General features: G+C 40.6%; 1 protein-coding gene across 6 annotated transcripts in view; it reads right to left on the reverse strand.

The window, feature by feature from the left end:
* The window catches only part of hcn4 (hyperpolarization activated cyclic nucleotide-gated potassium channel 4), a 64,435-nt gene that overhangs the window by 12,382 nt on the left and 34,767 nt on the right, over positions 1-17,286 (reverse strand). For all 6 annotated transcript variants that reach the window (XM_046372592.1, XM_046372509.1, XM_046372244.1 and 3 more), the window contains 3 exons: positions 16,802-17,020; positions 5,774-5,920; positions 5,214-5,454 (listed from right to left, as the gene is read on the reverse strand). In XM_046372592.1, coding sequence (XP_046228548.1) covers positions 5,214-5,454; positions 5,774-5,920; positions 16,802-17,020 — 607 coding nt within the window. The remainder of the gene's footprint in view (positions 1-5,213; positions 5,455-5,773; positions 5,921-16,801; positions 17,021-17,286) is intronic.

Below are 17,286 nucleotides of genomic sequence, written 5' to 3' on the forward strand. Positions count from 1 at the left end.
ATAACTGACTGGTTGTGAACTTAGCAATATTTTTGATCTAAAAACAGACACCAAAATGTCTCAGTTTCCAAAGAAAAAACTAATGTGTGCACAAGATTAGAAGATGTTACTTTGCCACAGCCATGATGATGTTTCATTTTTTGCACTTAAGTGACAATGCATTCATCAAATTTGAATGACACCAATTAAAATTGGATGTTGCTCAGGGAAATGGGGGATGAAGACATCATGTGCTGTGACCTTAGTGAGAACATACATGACTGGTCTTTTGTGGGATGGTACAACCCACGTGTCCTGAGCTCTTACTGGAAAGATGCTTCCCCTGAGTCCTTGCACCGCTCTCAAAGTGGAGAGCAGAATGTATGCCATGCAAGATATCAATGTGTGTGAGTGTGTATGGGAGAGAACGTAGGAAAGAGAAGAGTGAAAAACAGAATGACAGACATCTTGGGAGCATTGCTGTCTTTACATTTCTGAATATCATATGTTCACAGTCTAATCACACATCTACAGGCTGTACAGATAAACAGAGGGTCACAAGCTATGCTGTTTGTGAGTTTTCGTTGACCCTATCTTGGTTGCAGCTGCATTGGGAGCAAAAAGCTGTGAAAAATGCAGTCAATAAAAAAACAACAACAAAAAACTATGGGGTAGGACTGGTGCAAGCTGTAGCACTGAGATAGGAACATCTCAAAAAAATGTGGAATTCTTAAAGTCATTATTAGCCAAGAAATAATTTTCTAAGACATAACATCAGAGAGAAGAGGGTTAAACTTATTAATGAATTCATTTAGTCAATGAACACCTTGGAAAAGTAATGAATGTGTTCTACAGCACATATTCTTCATGTACATGGCTACAATTTATCAAGACGATACAAGTTGAAATTTAAGGATAAACGGTACATTCTGCTGTTCAAGGCCTTTTTCTACTGCTCTGTACTGCTGAAAAATAACAATTCATAACTTGGCTTCAAACCACAGCTGCTTACACTGAACAGAATGCACATAGAATGAATGTGAGCATGACCAAGTGATATGGCCATAGTGCAATCCTCAGTAAAACAGAGAAAACAGACTACCATGAAAGCTAGGTTTTGGCAAAATATCTGAGTGACAATCACAGACACAATACACACCCATTCCATGATCACAGAGGGCTTAGTGCACTGGCCTTGCCTCATAAAAACTAACATCAGTGTTTCCAGATCCACATTAGAATCTGTATGAGCAAAAGCAGCAGCAAACACAACATATATGTAGTGTGCTGCATGCATGTGCAAATGGCTATACTTGCAAATGCCTGTGCATGAATTTGAGTGAATGCAAATTTCAGCCTTTAACTGTGCTTTCAAGTAAGTTCAACTCTCAGTGTGCATATATCTGCGTGCAATGCAGTGTGTGTACCTGCTTCTGTGCTTACAAATTCGCATGGATGTAAATTAATGAGTATGAGTAAGACTGCTTGGTCTGTGATAAAGTATCTGTGTCCTGCAGCCTGGTCTGGCAAAGCTCACCTGGACTGGAGTCCTGCTGTCAGCTCCCATCTCCCTCCCTGACACGGCCCCCAGCCCACAGAGCAGATATTCTCTAACCTATGAAACATGCACAGTGAGCTGGCTGATTCTCTGTGACAGGCCATGCTCGTTCCCTCACAGCATTAGCATAGCTGCGCAAACACCTTCTGTTCAGCTAGCAAACATATACAGGTAGGGAATATCTGGTGCTGTTCAGCACTGTGGTTGATGCTGGGGTCCGATTACACCTCACTGTGTCTTTTTCACCCCCTGAGCTGAGGTTTGTTACATTAGCGTATCTGCAAATGCAAATACATAAATCAACTCATCGGTGGCTTATTACGCCTGAGTTACAACGACACACAGTACTTTACAAAATATGAGCAATCTAAATAAAGCCATAATGACTATGACAAAATAATGTAATTACTGATATTGCCATTATTCTGTTAATGACCTTTAGCCATGTTAGTGGATGGCAGTGAATGTCTGCTTCAGTCTACTAGACTGAAACATCTTCACAACTACTGGATGGATTGGTACAAATGATAATATAGACATTCCCGGTCCCCAGAGAATAAAACCTGATGACTTTGATGATCACTTGTTGCAGAGAGAACTAATGAAGTTAGCATGATCATTTGAAGAAAATTAAACAAGAGACGGAGTTTTACAATAGTGAATGTCTCTCTCCAAAATTAGAATGACATAATGTCTTGACTCTAATTTTGCAAAACAGATGTATAGCTGCCTGACAGGACAATATTGATGACTTCATTACAAAAATTCTCAGAGATGCTTGTCTCTCATCTCCTGTGTGTTTATTGAAGAACACAGCTCATGGTGGCAACGCATAATCAAGTCCGAAGCTGGTAAAACAGTGTATGTATTACTTTGACCAGAAAAGGTCTACTGTATGCCCTTCACTTTATCATATCAAATACATGTCCTGTCCAATAACACACGCACACACACACAAAAACCTGATGACACAGCCCAACAATGTCTCCAACCGTACTGTGTCATATCACATCATATCTTGTATCAAAATATTGCATTATATTGTATCTCATCCTATCCCATTCAGTCTGTCATATTATATAAGACTACTCTACATATCATCGTATCCCCCATTCTGTCACTCAGTCAGTTGCTACAGTGCTTTCTGTCTTCAGTTGATGCTCGAGAATAAGAGGTACTAGGGTGTTAACTGGGTTAAGGACCGGGTGGATTACCTGGGATTTTGCTCTCCCACTTACTCGCTCAGTCAGGATGGCAGCTCTATAGCACAGCCAGTCTGAGCTCAGAGATGGGGAAATAAAGGCAAAATAAAAAAAAAAGAAAGAAAGGTGAAAGATACTAACCCAGGACTTCACAAAACTACGGATTAAGACAGGACTACTCACAGAACCAAAAGCCAAGTAAAGCCAAAAAGATGACACAGTAGATTTCAAATTGTGCACTCAACTTCCTCCCATCCTTGCATCCACCCACTTCCTGACTGCGTGTTTTTTTTTTTTATCCCCACTCACAGAGCTGCTACAAGCCACTCACTCAGGGGCAAAGTGAGCCATCTTAGGGGTGCAATCAAAGGAAGCTTTTGATAAGCACCTCAGACTGGCATGCAGGGCCACCACAAGGTCACTGAGCTCTACTCCAACCAAGAGAGAGGCGCAGTCTGCACTGGCAACACATCAATTACTGCAGGCAACAAAGGATGAACTATAACAACATAATAACCTGCTCTGTCTGGGCACTGAGAGGGCAGCGGAGATGCTGTTCGGATAAGTGTTTCAATACTGAACTATAAGGAGAGAAAGAGGGAAGTGAAGGCGGGGGTGGAGGGTGCATGTTTTCCTTCTGAGCCCAGAGCGACGTCCAAAGAGCAGGCTTGGCAGCAATCCATGTGTCCCTTGGCGTTAGTACTGCAGTCACATTACATTTCCCCTCTGCATTGGATCGCTGCGTGCCCAGACAGAACTCCCATCCAGGACATGTCGTGTCCACTTTAGACTTTAGACTCTCTGGCTCAAGCTATTCCAACAGTTAACAAACTGGAGCAGACTGCTGAGTATATAATTGTGTAAATAATTCAGGTTGTCTATGAATGAAAGAGTTACAGTACATGAGTTTGCTTAGATGGTGATGGGCATATGCACATGCCATTTGCTGTACTGGAGCCTGCTGATATGGAGTGTGTTTGACAAAAAAGGAAGCTCTTCAATGACTGGATGTCTGTTGCTCATCATTCACATCCTCATAGAACCTAGACAGAGTCAAAATCAAGCAATCCACATGGAGCAGGCATCCAATTTCTGCATATAATATTGAAAAAAACAAACATATATTGCTTTTGACTTCCTGCTTGCTGATAGTGACAGCCACACTGAGATGAACATGTGCCACACACTCCCCATACTGATCCTGCACCAATTAATTTCATGAATGACTAAGTTGTGTTGGGTAACAAACTCCCAGTGGCTCTAGGCTTACCTCATGAGCCCCCCTCCCTCACCCTCCCTCAGAGGAGTGGCACTGCCAGAAATAGTCACAGAATAATGGCGTCAGAAGCCTTGTGCCTATAATGTGCAAAATGGGGAAAATAATTACAGATCCAAGGCTTAAGATTAAAGAAAGCCAGCCTGTTTCTGTTACAAAAACAGTGCATTTGCACTTTTGTGGGTTACGCTTGTCATGTTCACTTGAGGGAGAAAAGTCAAATGTACATGCACAATACATTTAGATGACACTGTCATCAGGAGTACACTCAGTTCAGTGTCTCTGAGTGGCAGAATGTCATACTCAGTGAAATTACCACAGTGAACATGCCAGAAACAGGCTCACCAAGCCTTTCTGCTTTGCTGAAGAGCGACCGAAGGAGTGAACATTTTGGACAACATTTGAGGCAACATGGCCCTAGAGAGAGCTGGGGCCATGTTGTCTAAAATGTTGATTAGTTTTGGCATGTGCAGAGATAGATTGCCTGCCATCTTTTCATTATTTCTCTGGAACCCCCGGAGAGAGGGCATGGAGATGGACTTGAGCAGGCAAGGCCTAATTAAACTTCCACAGGCAGGTCATGTGCCGTTAAATGCTTTGCCACCATTTCTCATTACTTAAGAGTGTAGTCTAAATGATACGCTGTCACCGGGCAAATTAATTGGTATTTGGTGAGGGCAGTATGGCGGCATTGTCTCCTACATGTGTCACAGGCTTTGCGGGACCATGAGGGGGCTACGCATGATCTGACCCTGATTAAGACCATAACACGAGTTGAGTACATAACATCGACAAGTTTTAAGGATTCATATAGTATGTAATTTCACATCTTTCTGACCCTTCTGACCATTGAATGAATTTCTTAATTTCAACTACAGCAAGTACTATTTTCTTAATTTGGGTTTGTCCTACATTTAAGAGAGAGCAAATGATGTGAATTAAGGCAAAAGTCCTGCATAAAACATGAGGCAGAATTTTAAGTGAGGTGACAAGCTCTGCACAGCACACCATTTCATGCTCACAACAAGCTAATATCAGAGTGAGAATGCATTATCCAAATGTTGTTGCCTCCCAGAATCAAAATTCAAAGCAGGCCAACCTCTTAAGGTGCTCAAGGACAGCATTATTAATACAAAACAGAGCAGAGTTAAGCTCCACAGAAAGATGCGTGTATTACTTGACCTTTGACCAGGCTTACCTCCGAAGTAGGAGCCATCTGAAAGCTTCGTCTCTTTATTGCCTTTGGTGAGTACGCTGACAACCCCATGCTGAATGAAGTACATTTTTTTGCCTATGGTGCCCTCTCTGATGATATAATCCCCAGGCTGGAACACTTCAAACCTCAGCTTTGTGAGCATTGATGTGACAAAGTTGGGGTCGGCGTTGGCAAACAAAGGCATGGATGCCACCAGCTTTCGACAGTTAAAATTGATGATTTCCTGTGTGAGCACACAAAGACATCAGTTATCAAAAAAAGCAAAAAAGGAGTTGGTGCTGGACCAAATGCACTGATTTGTCATAATTTCAGACAAGAGGAATATTAGAGTAACAACAGGAAAAATCGGTTGTACAGACATTTGTATTTCTTTGTTTTGCTTTGTTTCCTGAGCTCTTCTCAGTTTTCTACATTCTTGTTCAGATCTGGCCTCAAGGAAGAAAAACTGAATTGAGAGAAATTTCAATAAGTACTAAAGCTTTTGAATCCATCATGGCTGCATGTGTAGGGGATTAAAATGCACCCAGGAACACTAATCCCACCTCTCGGAGTGGCTCGTTCAGCTCTCCTAGGATGCTCTCCTCATCGAACATCTTGCCCTGGTAACGGTGCTCGTAGTAGTCGTGGATTCTCTGCCTCATATCTGCTGGCAGCTTGTGGAAGGACATGTACTGCTCAACCTGTTTGTACTGTGAGGACACACAGAGACACAAAAGAATCAGGTTACTCAAAGGCCATTGTGCTGTAGCACAGATACATAGCCACAAGGCACTGAGGTCAGACACACACAAGGAAATGGATACAGATACATACAGATCATTTGGGCTCTTGCAGGTTACAACCAAGAAGTCAGCACTTTTCCAATCTTTGATCAAGGCCCTTTTAAATTGCAATTGCCAAGTACCCTGTCCTCGATCAATAATTCACCGGTTCCAAAGATTTTTGTTCCTATCAGTCATTTACAGTAAGATCCCAGTTATCCTTTCAGTTGTGAACACATTTTATTTGTCACACAATAACCTACTTATTTGGCATATTTTCCGCCTGACATTTTTGCTGTTTGATGAATTCATCTGCCATCTACAACGCATGATACTAGCCAGTAGCTGGGATATACCAGCTCACGTTCACTCTGCTAGTCCTATGCTTAATTTCCAGCTTTAGCAAATTCCCCATAAGGTATGTCCCTATGTTACAAAAATGACCCATCTTTATAACATTTGATTGGGAGGCTGCTGCCTTTGTATGGCACTGAGCTCCGGCTAACTTTAGCTTTAGCTGCTTTTCCTTTGCCAGCTTCTTCAAATTGGGCCTGTTCAGCTGGGTGATGGTGTTTTAAGTGTCTGATTAGGTTTTTTGTTCCAAACGTTTTCGTGGTAGTCCACAACAGTTTCCTTTGGCCTCACATGTATTACGTATTGTGAACTTTGTGTCTTCTTTACTCACGGAAATTATTGCCTGCGCTGCTGTATGTGTGACATGTGGCGCATGTATAAAACAGACCAACTTGGAATGGGAGATGTTGAAGACTGTCCAGGCCAAGAACGCTGAAAACCAAAAGTAAGTAAATGGGTCACTTCAATATTCAATTCGGGTGTGTGTTTCTTTCTTTCTTTTTGTTGAATTTTATTTAGTACAACAGTTACAACCAAACTTTGTCTGAGTGACCCCCCCCCCCTCCCCTTTTTCTCTCTCAAAACCCATCCAGTCAAGGCAGATGGCCACCCACCTACAGCCAGGGTCTGCTCAGAGGTTTTGGCCTTCTAAAAGGAAAATTTTTCTTGCCACTGTTGCCAAGTTTTTGCTTACGAGGGTTTAGGGTCTCTCTGTTCCAAAAATGTCTCTGTTTGTTGTGATTTGACACTATATAAATAAAATGGAGGACACTATATTAAGATTCATTCTTAGCACTCAAGTGATTTGCATCCACATATAGTGTCTAATAATAAATAAATCACGTAACTGGTTGCAGGAGAATATAATGTCTTGAATTTAGTGTGTATTTGGAGCCAATGGTGCAATGAAGAAAGTACAAGAATGAAGGAATGTGATGATGTGAGAGTGTTCAAGGAAAGGTGTGATGTAATTTTAAATTCAGATCATGTCTTTGAACCAGTGAAAGGAGAGGGAAAAAATGTAGGGAATACAAGGTAGCACATGAAAGAAAAAAGTGACAGTAGGACAACACACTAGGGACACTGATTGTGTGTGTTATATATGTGTCTAATTAGATGTTTCTGTGTGTGTGCATGTGTGTATGTGATGCAATTAATATCATAAATTGCATCTGAATGATACTTAAAACTTAAAAATGGCATGTTTTGTTTCCATCCACAGAAAATGTAGGACTTGTACTTGTACACATTATGTACTAGGTATGTACTAGGTACTATGCCTGCGTAGTACATTAGTTAACTATTAAACATTGAATTAGAAATTAAAACAAAGATGAAACAATCAAATATATCTCACAATACCGTCCGCCTGTATCTTCCCATCTTTATGTTGTTTGTTACAAAGAAAAGCATTAAAATGTGTTAGATGGCCTTTCATTGATACTTCAGTATAGGAAGCGGAGATGCAGATCAGAGTATGCTGGGAGCACTGCAGGAATAATAGGTAAAATTCTGAACCCTGTGTAAAAGAAAAAAAAAAACATTCATAGGTGCTCTTTGATCACCATATCCACACTGCCAACAGCCTTAGCGCTCAGTGTCATGGTTAACCTCAAATGTCTCCCTCTTTGTTATCCAGTTCTAACACCATAGTCACCACTAATCTTGGAGGAGATCATCAAAAGGCCAATCCTTTGGAAATATAGCACAGTAAATAAGGACAGCTGTCTCATGCAAGTCAGATTGTTTTTTTGTGAAAGCAGAGAAACTGTCAGGCTTCCTGAAGATCAGAAGATGGGAGAAGAGCTGGAAAGAAACGGACACTAGGGTTAGAGTCCAGTAGTACAAATGTTCTCCTCTGTCTCCTGCACTCCCTCTTTTTGTTGAATTTAAATGGTTTCTAGTATGTGGTTGAACAGAGCTTTTCAAATCTCTCACAGAAAAAGAAAACAGTCGGGAGTCAGGTAGGTAGCTGAAAATTGTTGCATGTCCCAGTCTGTAATTGTGATTTTTCATACTTTGTTGTTGTTATTATCCTGCACACCACAATGATTCTGCAAGTGCAAGGGAATATTATGCTCACACAGAGCCTAGAACAAGAAATGCTGCAGACAAGACAGGTTTAGTTCAACTACTATACCATATGTAACACTAAAAAAGAGCTCAGCTGATAGATTTTACCTCTTAGGAATGTCAAGTAAAATATTTGACAGTTTATACGTGTAGAGTGAAAAATTAAATGGTTGTACAAGAAAGAATAATTTGCGAAAATAAGCTTTTAGATATGCAATCTGTGAATCTGAGGAGAGATGAATGAGCTCTGTCATGAGGTAAGAGTTTGAGTCTTTATCCCCACAATCCCTTTGGTATAAGACTGGGCATTTACCGATATGATGATGAAACCGAATACTTGCACAGAGATAAACTTTTTATTCCTCTACTCCATGAGACGGACAGCTCTAGAAGACAATTGCATATCTCCAGCTGTAGTCCTATTGGCTGCAGAGTATTGCAGGGAAGACGGCTTGTCTGCGTATGATGCCAGGGTGAAGTTGACAGGTGTAACCCACATTTTGCATCTTGTCTAATGTCTTTATGTCTCCCGCATTAGACATGCCACAGCATGGTGCTCTGTTTCAAAGGCATGGATTATCATCTCCTTCACAATGTCTCGCGACCTCCATTTTTACATTCATAAAAAAAGAAAGAAAGAAACTGTCATCATGTAATGCAACCATTTATCCCTAGCTTTACAGCATGATACAGTTTGATTCTCCCAGCATGATAGGGCATTAGTCAAGTGAACAAACGCAAGATAATGTCCTATGCTTTTATACTGTGACGACTACAACGGTACTTCAATACAGTAGCTCAGTGTTTCACTCAAAGGCATTTTATATTTACTAATCATTGCTGAGTCTCAGAAGAAGAGCTGACAGGGATGTAAAGACACAGACTATGGGGGATGGCACTCTCCTGGTTCTGTGATGAGTTGATAACACCTCCTGTGACAGGAAATTATCTTATTGCTGCAAAGCCGCCATCACACTGCCACCAGGAAGATCCCTGCTCTCCTGGTCTACTTGGCTAAATGAAATCATGGTCAGCATTAGGAAGGTAATCATTCCACTATCAGCCTTCCTCGCTGCATTCTGAAAACCAGGGGGTTCCAGCTGCAGGGTCGCTGTTCAACATTTAAGCAGCTGATGAGAACCGTTTGATTGATTCCTTCTTTCTCTCTGTCTGTCTTTCTTTCGTTTGACCATTGACAGTATAAAGATGGAAGATGGACAATATGTCTCGATTTCCTCCTGCTGTACAAAAATGAAGCCAAAATATCTCTGATACGGAGCTGCCATTTTGCTCAGGTGATCATCATTATAATCTTATTTTCAGCACTTAAAGTACTAGCTGAGCTAAGCCCAAATGGTGTAAGTATGAGGCTACAGAACAAGGTTTTCTTAATATTTTTTTCCTGAACTTAAAGATGAATGAGAAACTTGGATTTTTTTGTGTTTTTCAAAACAAAATTTCCACAGCAAAATTTCCCCACCTCTAACAGACAAAAAATCTTTTGGGGCTTTTCCTTAACATACTAATCATTATTCATGGTGAAGTAAAGACAGTTGTCTTCTCTCTGTCCCTGCCACTGGATAGATGTATCTGGATAGACTTGTACACAAAGTATCTCTGCTAAGCTTGCATGTACCTTTTGGTGACCTGTCAAGAGTGAACCATTTATCTGTACAGTAGATACTGTAAATGTCTTACTGTAACGTACTGGCTAGTAAGTACATTACAGTTTAGCTTCCCACCATGGCAGTATTACAAAAGTAAGAAACTCAAAACAGCAAGAAACGTGCACAGACCTGTACAGAACTGCATCTTCATGATATTTAAATTCACAAATCTTTAGTCTCTTTCCCATTCATAGTTTTCTCTTTTCTTCTGTCCCTTTGCTTTTTTTTTTATCATGCTTTTAATTTTTATCCAACTCCCTCTCCTCTTATGCTGCTCTCTAAGCAGCTGCTATTTTTTACCGAATAAAACATGAATAATTCATTTCCCAAAAGAAATGTCAGCCACTTAATTATACTTTCTAAACATTTATTTTCCTCCACTGTCTCCTTGTCCATAACCTTGCATTGTATGGTCAAAAGATATGAGTCATATAATAAGCCTAACTGAAGTCTTACATATTTGCACCCACATATGTAAGTGTGAAAAAAATGGGCAACAGAGAAATTAGCTTAATTATGTTATAGAGAATGTTCCATCAGCTCAGTCTTGTGTGAAATGGTCACAACACCACTGAAAACCGGAGTGGCAGTAGCACTTATGAACAGTTGTTTATATACTGTGGTACGTATTATTCTACAGCAGTCTCATAAGGTGATCCTAAAATTACAGATATTATGTATATCTAATATTCAATTAAGCTACATATTACTATTATTAGATACTTAAGATGATGTGATTGGTAAATGCTCATTATGGTGCATCTTGGTCTACTCAAAAAAGGAAACTGCTCTTTCCAAACAGCATCCTGCTACTGCATATGTAAAAAGCCTTATGTTTATAGGCACAATGATCTTCATGTCAACACTGTAAATGCTAGCAATGTAGCAAAATTAGACATACAAAATGCTGACAACAGTTGTGCCTTTGATGTGGTTTTGGTTATACACTCCAAGAGCAAGCATTTCATGGAGGAACTTTTGGGCATGCAAGAGTCCTTGGCTCAACAGTCGAAGACACACAGAGAGGGAGAGGGAATGTAACATGGTTTTGATTAATGTCATCAGTCAGGTCCTGACTAATGAGAACGGGTCTCACTGTAAGGCAGAATTAGACCTCTCAACTTGTTGACAGTTGTGTCCTTAGGTTGATTGTACAGGGAAATCGTGACTTAACTTCTACGAAGCGCCACAATGTTATTGTTATTGTTGGCTGAAACCTACATCCTTGTCATAGGATCTTCTTAAGGCATTCAAATCAATTGATACAATGACATCTTCAGGCTAAATAAGGGAAACCCTTCACACAATACTACACTAAAAACACTGCACTGTTTCAGGGGATCCCTGACAGCATAAATCCATTCCTCTCCCTCTCGGGAAGAAAATCACTCTGTACTCTGTATGTGCAAATATAGTCCTTCTCTGATGACTATTTACTGTATTTCCAAAGGTCTTGATTGGAGGACTGAAGTGGGGGTACAAAAGATCCCTAGAGCCTCTTCACTCTCAAATAATCAGCTTTGGGCCTCTTATTAACTATTCCCCAAAGTGCCATGTTTAATTGCAAAGTGTTAATTAGAGATTTAGAGAGGAGGGACTGAAGCACCCCACCGCCATTTCCTTCTAAAGCCATTTGGGACTGGCATGCCACAACGTGCTACTCATATACAAGTCCCTCCTGGGCATCTCTGATTTCTTCACTAACTACCCACAACAAACAGAACAACACTCTAATAATAATAATATTCTGTGAAAACCTACCAGGAGAAATACTCAAAAGGATCAGAGAGCTTCTATAAAGTAAGTCAATATGAATCACAAGTTACCTACGAATGAATGAGATTATGTCTTTTGTTTGGCATCCCCATCCCTTTCTCTTTGTACCGCACTTACACTGTCGACAGCCATAGTGGCAGATAAGCAGCGGCTTACAGAGAGCTGGAGTCGCAAGGCAAACCCCATATGCACGGTCACATGTGCAGCCATCTTGTGCCCCCAATCTGGAGAGATGTAATTCCCTTTGTGCAATAATGGTTCTCAACATGCCTGAGACAAGAGGAAAGAATCCTTGGGGGAATTTGGCAGATGCTTGACCCACTCCAGCTCAGAATGTTTTAGAGTGTGGTTCAGCAGAACTGATAGCTGGGTGATACAGGGGGTTCAATGTGGTCCAACATCACTCCAATATATTATTTAATCATAATACAACAGGAGTCTACAGCCCATTATACTCAGAGATCTTGCAATACCTATGCAGAAAAGACCTGCTATTATGCTGCCTTTGCTTTTTACACTGAACCAAATAATGTCAGCATAGTGCAGCCCCAGTGTGTGATTTTAAATAGCATGGTGGCATTCCAGATGCAAAGGAGACATGATGTAGGAGACCAGCATGTGTAACCATCCAGCAGTCTTATTCTTTTCACAGACATTGATTTGGCAATGATCTACCTCCGCCGCCAGCTTCACGGTTCCGTGTCTGTACGTTTTATATAGAATTGCAAGGCAGAATAAAATTGCAACATTCCTGTCTTGAACACGCAGTGTAATGGAGTTTGTAATAAAACACTGCAAACAATAGTGTTGTACTATTCTGTATTGCAGTGGAATTAGAATCTTGTAGAGACAGTTGCAGTATATCAAATTAGCTGGGATAAAAAAAAATCACTTGTAATAGAAAAAGAAAGAAAAACAGAGCAAAAGAAAAGGTAAATCCCTTTTGTACCTAACAGCTCAAGAAATTCATTTGTCATGTTTTACTTATAGATACTTATAGATGTAGAAGTCTTAAAACTGAACAATTGCTGTTTTTTTGTTTATTATTGATTATTATTTAAAAAATTAAACAATCTTTCTAAATTTTTATAGATTTAATATTTTTTTAGATTAACAATTTAACTTTTCATTGGAAAAACAATCAACAGAACAATCAAAACGAGACAATTGTCACCCCAGAGAATTTTACAAAAAAGCACCATTTCATACAATTAAACTCAACTAGAAATAAGTACAGTGTGTATCACTACTTGAAAACGTAACTACATGAAAATGCAACTAAAACCCTATGACTAGAGCACTCAGTGTCCAGCCCTCTGCACCTCCAGCATACGAGAATCTCTTTTCCATTCAGATCTGACATGGACCCAACCTAATCCATGCAGTCAGATACATCTGCAACAAATTGAGTTGTGAACAGGTAGAAAATGCATACACATTTTATTATCCTTCAACCACAGACCCTGTTTGCACACAGCAAAAGACTGGAATCGGGTATATATTTTTAGCAGAATGAAAATGAGTCTAATAAAGCTATTTTTTCATCTCAGTGGGGGCTATACTTCAGCTCCTAGTATTTAGTATGATTGTTGTGCTCTCTACTTTGTGTTACAGTTAACAGGCCTTCTGATTCCTATTTAAGAGCTCATTTAAGTCTGCTTGCTAGCTTCTGACAGCCCAGGCATTTATCACATGGTGCCACACTGTAATAGAATTCTATTCAGAAAAGATTATACTTGGGCTTTCTGATGATAATTTTCTCCATCTTTGATGGAAGAGCTTTTTCCCCCTGCTTTCCCATTTCCCATCTGTACACTTCTAAGATTTCTTTATAGACTATAGATTTTCTTCATCATAGCCCCCCAGAGGGGTTTCACTGTTTCTCTCATCATCTAAATTTAACTGTTACATGGACATCACCTCTGCATGCTAACTGGAGATACAGCCATACATATGTATAACAAAACAATGTTCTGATTTTTACAGCTTATTTACAGCACCCGTGTCACATAATAACCAGCACGCAGTTAAATGGTGGTGTGGTGGCTTGGCTCAACAGTGATCGACTTTTTGACTCCTTTCAGTACCTAAACAGTAATCAATATCTGCACTCTGTCCACTGTGACAGAATAGATTGTGAATTTGTGTAGTTGCCTACTGAGTGCAAACTGATGTTCATTTTTATCTGTCCTCCAATTCACATACGGCACAACTAACAAAACTCTTACCAGTGATTTGTGGGGCTGCATCATGTCTACACTGCAGATAAGTAAGTCACAATTTATGTGACTTTTCAGACTGGTGGTGTATGCAAATATTGCATTTTTGTAGTCTTGTGGACAACATCTTTGGAATGTCAGTATGGGCATATTTGGCTTCAGAATACAAAAACTAAAAGAGAGCAGTAGCATTTCTGGCATTTACAGTACTAATGAGTCAAAATGTCTAATTCCTCATAGTTTATGGTCTGTAATCAGCTGTGCATGTATTAAGCCAGCAGACAAAATGAAATTTTAAACAGTGTTTTTGAACAATCTGATGTTGTTTAGAAACCAACAAAGTCACTGAGATCTAGAAGAGACATCCATTTTGTTGCAGATAACATATTTATGAGAGCTTAAGACAAAGTAATCTTTTTCCTATTAATTTTCATGACACACTAAAAACCAGATTGGCCACTTTACGTAACTCTGTTTCAGATAATGTGTTTTGTGTATACAGTGGTTTTGATGAGAAGTAAAGCTTCTCAATGTCCTTGTACTTTGAATACTCACTCTGAGACTGAGCTAGTGGGTTCAGTAATACTTCAAATAACACTAAAAGTGCCCTGACAGAAGAGCACAGATTAACATTAACATATAAGCTATTAGTTTAAGTATCCACTATACAAATTTACATGCTTTTTTTTCTTCTTTGAACAGTGTTTCTATTGGATATATCAAAGCAGTGGACTTCACGTTTCTATGCAGAGTGCCTTGGTCCAACATTAATTTTTGCCACATGCTTCTCTGGGTTGAAGAATGAAGAACCTCTTACATGCTGCTGCGGATGTGCATTATTATTTTTTTAAACATCAAGTATTTTATGTTTACCTTATTTCTGTCATGTCACCAAACTCACACTGTGCAGTTTTAAAAGTCTGTTATCAGTAAGCCCATCTACATCATATCTTAGCCTTTTTGCTTTAGCCTCCGCATCTTATAAGACATCATAAACTCACTCTAACTGACAGGCATGTATCATAACTTGGTTTATGTTGACAAGTTGGACACTGACTGCTGTGTTGGTGGTGTCTCTGTTAGCAGATTTCTCCCCAGATTGAGTCCCAGCAGACCGGAACATCTGTCCCTGTCACTGCAGCCCATTGGCAATCTGAAAACAGCCACCTGTCCTTTCAAAACTCCTGGGATTTGACCAATCAGTTGTCTACTTCTTGAGTGCGTGGATATGGTATTAGTCTAACATGGAAAAGCAGAGTGAAATATCTGAGAAGCAGATCCCATTATTACACAACTGAAGCAAGGACCAGTGACAAAAAGGTTTATGTCTTTGAAGAAAGTAACCCTGATAAGCGGATTGGGTATGGTACAGTGTTGTAGAAATGACTACTGTTGATGAGCACGTAGTGACACTGCACCCAGCGAGTGCCTCATTATTGAGGCATGTGGAAAGATAAATGAGAGAATCCCTCTCTAAAATTAATTGCAGTCTGCTGTAATAGCCTTTCTGCAGGCAGGGACTGTGGGAAACTGTGGGAGCACAGGGGAGCCTTTTTAGCTGGCTAGGGGATTCTTAAGGCACCTTAGGGGGTGATCCCAGAAACGGCAGCAAATGGCTGCACATGCTGACTGGTGCTGAGACAGGCCAGCTGTTCAGTCTGCTTGGCAGCATGGCATCTCTAAATCTGAGCAGCAGATGAGTTGAGAGTGCTGGGAGATGGTTTGCCTCCTTTTCATTTAGCAGATACTCAGTTCACCAGCATTAGTTACGTACCTACTTGCATATTTTTTAGCTGTTAGGTAGCCGGTGGAAAACTACATGTCTTTGTTAACCCCCTGCCCACCCTCACCCCCCACCCTCCACCCACAAGATTTGTGATGTGTTAATTTATCCAGTATACCCATTACGTCATGCTAATCTGTTCCTCCTCTTGTCTGCCTGGGCCTTTGTCTCTGCCCTCTTTCACTCCCACTCTCTCACTTTCATTAGGGTGGAGTCTCTAGAGCCTCTGCCTCTATTCCCTGGAGGTCATCCTCTCCTGTCTCCTCCTCACCACAGACAGTGGGCAATGTGGCAGCCTGGCAGCTGAGCTCATTATCGCCCACGCTGGGCCCACAGAGGGCATGGCACTGTGGAACACGGATCGGCCTTCACAGCCAGCTGTCAGGGGCTTTCCTTTCACTTAACTGGGGAGGCTGTGGTTTCTCTCTTTATGTAGATGGTTACACAGGCAAAAACCGATCCAGCCAAAGTGAAAAGGAGCAAGAGCTGTTTGATGCAAATTGCCAAAATTTTAATAATATAGGATATTTAAGAGAATGACTTTCCTACAAATTGAAGATAAAAATGAGAATAGGAGTGACAAAATCTATTGATATTAACTTTTTCATGTTGCACTGTCTACTATTTTTTTTATATTAGTATACTGGGAGAGTCTTTTCAATTTTTTTCAGAGACCAGACCCACAGTTTCAAACTCTGAAAACCCATGATCATGTTTTTCTTCCATTTTGAAGAGTTATGGTGGACTGCACACCCAGTCAGTGTGTATTTAATGCCTGTACAAACATCAAAGAAATTCAATTTTGGTGTGAACAGTTTCATTAAAAGGCAAAGCACTTAAAGCTGAGGATGAGCCGGCATCCTGCCTTACCACTGCTGTCCTCTCTTCAAAATAAATAAAGACAACACCGCCGTCAGCAAAAGTCATCCTCACTCACCTTCTCCTGGTACTGCCGTCGAGAAGAGTCCAGAGATTGAATTAGTGCGGTGGCGTGGCCCACGAACATGGCGTAGCAGGTAGCGCCCACAATCATGCTGAGGATGGTCAGCCACACGTCTGTCATGCCCACGGGGGGGTACATGCCATACCCAATACACAGCATGTGGCTCATAGCTTTGAAAAGTGCGTAGGAGTATTGCTGTCCCCATGTGTCGTTCTGGATGAAACAGAGGAGATGGGGTGAGTTAGGGTGAGTACATTGGAACACTTTCTATCTTGCTCACTCTCATAAGGGTGTTGATGGCACAGTAAAGGTCAGTGAGTACCCTGACAGCTTACACACACACGCACATCCAATTATTTAAGACAAAACTAATGGCATATGTCCACTTCAAACTGTCTTAGTTCAACACAGAGCAGCTGGCAGGGTAAAAAGTACTTTTTAATATGCAAACATTTGGAGCAAGCAGACATTTGGGCGAG

Source organism: Scatophagus argus, chromosome 1, assembly GCF_020382885.2.
Source record: "Scatophagus argus isolate fScaArg1 chromosome 1, fScaArg1.pri, whole genome shotgun sequence".
In the NCBI taxonomy this organism is placed as follows: domain Eukaryota; kingdom Metazoa; phylum Chordata; class Actinopteri; family Scatophagidae; genus Scatophagus; species Scatophagus argus.